This window comes from Octopus bimaculoides, chromosome 28 (genome assembly GCF_001194135.2).
Source record: "Octopus bimaculoides isolate UCB-OBI-ISO-001 chromosome 28, ASM119413v2, whole genome shotgun sequence".
In the NCBI taxonomy this organism is placed as follows: Eukaryota; Metazoa; Mollusca; class Cephalopoda; order Octopoda; family Octopodidae; genus Octopus; species Octopus bimaculoides.
The window spans coordinates 2,566,529-2,569,544 of NC_069008.1; the positions used below are offsets into that span (position 1 = coordinate 2,566,529).

The window sequence follows — 3,016 nt, forward strand, 5'->3', positions numbered from 1 at the left end:
TATATATATATATATATATATATATATATATATATTGTTCAAAACTTACTGTGTAAAGATAACGCGTGCGTTCGATCGTGTATATATATATATATCTGTCTAAAATTGAATTTATAACTATGTAAAAAACGTTGATTGCCTAATTTGAGTTTTTATTTTAATTCTTATCTTTTGTCTCGGATTCGACCCAAGCACTTCTTAAGCAGTTCTATATATTTTGTAAGAAAGAATAATAATATTACACACACACACACACACACACACACACATTTCACTTTTGCATGTGTGTGTGTTTCTTTCTGTATCTGCAGGTACCTTAGAGTGTGTACATATTGAGGGGATACGGAAAAGTTCCTAGCTTTCTCTAAGACAAAATACAGGAGGATCAGTTAATTATGATTTTAATCAATGTATTCCCATCTCGGATTCAGACACTTATCGCAGGGGTCCTTCAGTTTTTCTAAGCCCTGTAAAAGAGCTTGGAATGTCTTCGTCTTTTGGGGGTTTTTTTGTGAATTCTCCATATATATAGTCTGATCTGGCCGTGTTTCTACAGCTGGATGCCCTTCCTTACGCCATGTGTCCTACAATGATGCACATGAAGTGCATTTGTGCATTCACAGGCAATTTGTGGTGCAACATAGGGGTAATGGTTGGTGCACATGTGATGCCATGGTGCACTTGTGTGGTAGTGGTGTATTTGTGATGCAACGGTGCACATGAAATGCATTAGTGCATTCACAGCACATTTGTGGTGCAACATTGTAAAAGTAATAAAATAATGCTGCAATTCAGTGCAGCAACGTATCTGTGATGGAGGGTGCAGTGGTGTATTTGTAATGCAATGGTATATGTGTGATGGAGTGCTGCACATGTGGTGCATTTCTGATTCAATGGTGCATTGGTGCATTTTCAGTGCAGCAGTGTTGCATTGATAAAGTAATGCAAGAATGCAGCATCGATCTGGTGCAGTGATGCATTAATGTAGTTTAGATTTGCAGTAGTTGTTTAAATAATGTAGCATTGAAATGGTGCAACAGTGGTGGACTGCAGTTGTGCCGTAGTTATAAAGCAATGCAGTGTGGCTGTTTAGCAGTGTAATGCCATGGTGTAATAGTGCACTGATGCAGTAGCAGCATGCTGCAACAGAAATGTGCTGCAGTAGTACTGTAATGAATGTAGTAGAGGCAGTGGTACTGCAGTGGGTGTGTACACTAAATTCAAAATCTCCACTTACCTGTTACTTGTAACAATACCCAGACCAGAACGCAAGTGTTGTGCAGTAAGTGCAATGTATGTAGAATGTGCATCTTCTCTACAGCACTGACTGACTTATGATGGTCAGTTAAATTAAATAGTTGGTACTACAGGGGCTGAAGGCACGTCAACAAGAAAACTGATCACTAGTCTGTTTGCTGTATGACCGGTCACTCTGAGATGTCCGACACAGTTTTGGTTATTTTATCCGCATGGAGTGAACGCTGGGTCACTCAAGTGACTGACCATTGACAGAAGGACAGAGAGATAGAAGGACAGAATATGGAAAATCAAACAGTTTGTTGCTGGATGATCGGTCACTTTGAAATACCTGATGGCTATTGGTCAAAACCAATAATCTCGGTTATTTTATCCAGTTGAATTGTGTACTCTGGCAACTTTGATAACTGACCACCACTGATGGAATGACCGAAGAAAGAACATTGACTAATCTTTTGATGACTGACCAGTTACTGTACCATCTCTAATGGCTGTAGATTTTGACATATGGCTTTTACTGCTATGTCCACTGTGGCCACTGACCATTGATGGAATAACTGAAGAAAGAATACCTGCCAATATTTTGATAGATGACCAGTTGCTCCAGAGTCTCTAGTGACTACTGGTTTTGACTGATAGTTCTTGCCATTTATGTCCACTCTGACCACTGATCACCAATGAAATGACTGTAGATAGAAAACTGACCACTTGTTTTTTGATGAATGGCCTCCTACTTTGAGATGTTAGCGAATATCGATTTTGACCGAGAGTTTTAGTTATTTTGACCGAGAGTTTTAGTTATTTTGTCCACTCGAATCAATTATTGGTTTGCTCTAGCAACTGTCCATTGGTTAAAAAAAATGACCATAGTTAGAACACTGACCACTCTGTTGATGGGTGAATGACCAGTCATGCGAAAATCTCTGAAAGTTCTGATTTTGACTGATTATTTTAGCTTTTTTTATCCACTGTGATTTAACACCACTTAACATTGGCAACTGACCACTACTGGAACAGTCATATAAAGAAAACTGACCAGTATTTCAAAGGATGTCCAGTTAATTTCTAATCTCTTGTAATTGTTGATTTTGATCAACTGTTCTGACTTTTCTGTCTACTCTGGTGACTGACCACGTATTCCACTCTGGTGATTGATGACTAACCAAACACTGGTAGACAGAAAAATTGACCACTCTAGTGATGGCTGACCAGTTAGTCCAAAGTAAAGTCTGACAAATATTGATTTTTGTCACTTTTAATTAGTCTGTTCTCTAGAACTGACCACTGTCCACTGATGAAATGGTGTTCGACAGAAAAATAATTGGTTTCTTGATGACTGGTGACTCTAGAATAATAACTGAAGCTGTTTTTGGATGCTTTTTTTTGTTGTTCTTTTTACCAATGTCCTCGGTTGTTCTGGCCATTGACATTGACCACTACTTTAGTCTGGTAACTTTATAAATGACCACTGGCTGAACAATGACCAACAAAAAAACCAACCAATATTTTGATGGTGACCACTTGTTCTCAGATGATAGGATTTTGTTTTTTCTATTCTGTCCATTAAAACTGACCACAGCTCAACACAGGAAACTGACCAGCTTTTCAGAAGACCATTTATTCAGAAAATCTTGAGGATCTTTCATGCATTTTTTTTTCTACCAATTTCTACCAGAATTTTGTTATTTCATCCATTCAAACTGACCAATTTGTCCACAACTGATAACTAATCCACGCTGGCAACAGATCATTAAACACC

The 3,016-nt window shown here is 38.2% G+C and overlaps 1 protein-coding gene across 1 annotated transcript in view; it reads right to left on the reverse strand.

Moving 5' to 3' along the window:
* Positions 1 to 1,803, reverse strand: part of LOC106873707 (uncharacterized) — a 7,369-nt gene extending 5,566 nt beyond the window's left edge. The window contains exon 1 of the mRNA XM_052977733.1: positions 1,725 to 1,803. Coding sequence (XP_052833693.1) covers positions 1,725 to 1,803 — 79 coding nt within the window. The remainder of the gene's footprint in view (positions 1 to 1,724) is intronic.
* Positions 1,804 to 3,016: the final 1,213 nt, after the last annotated feature.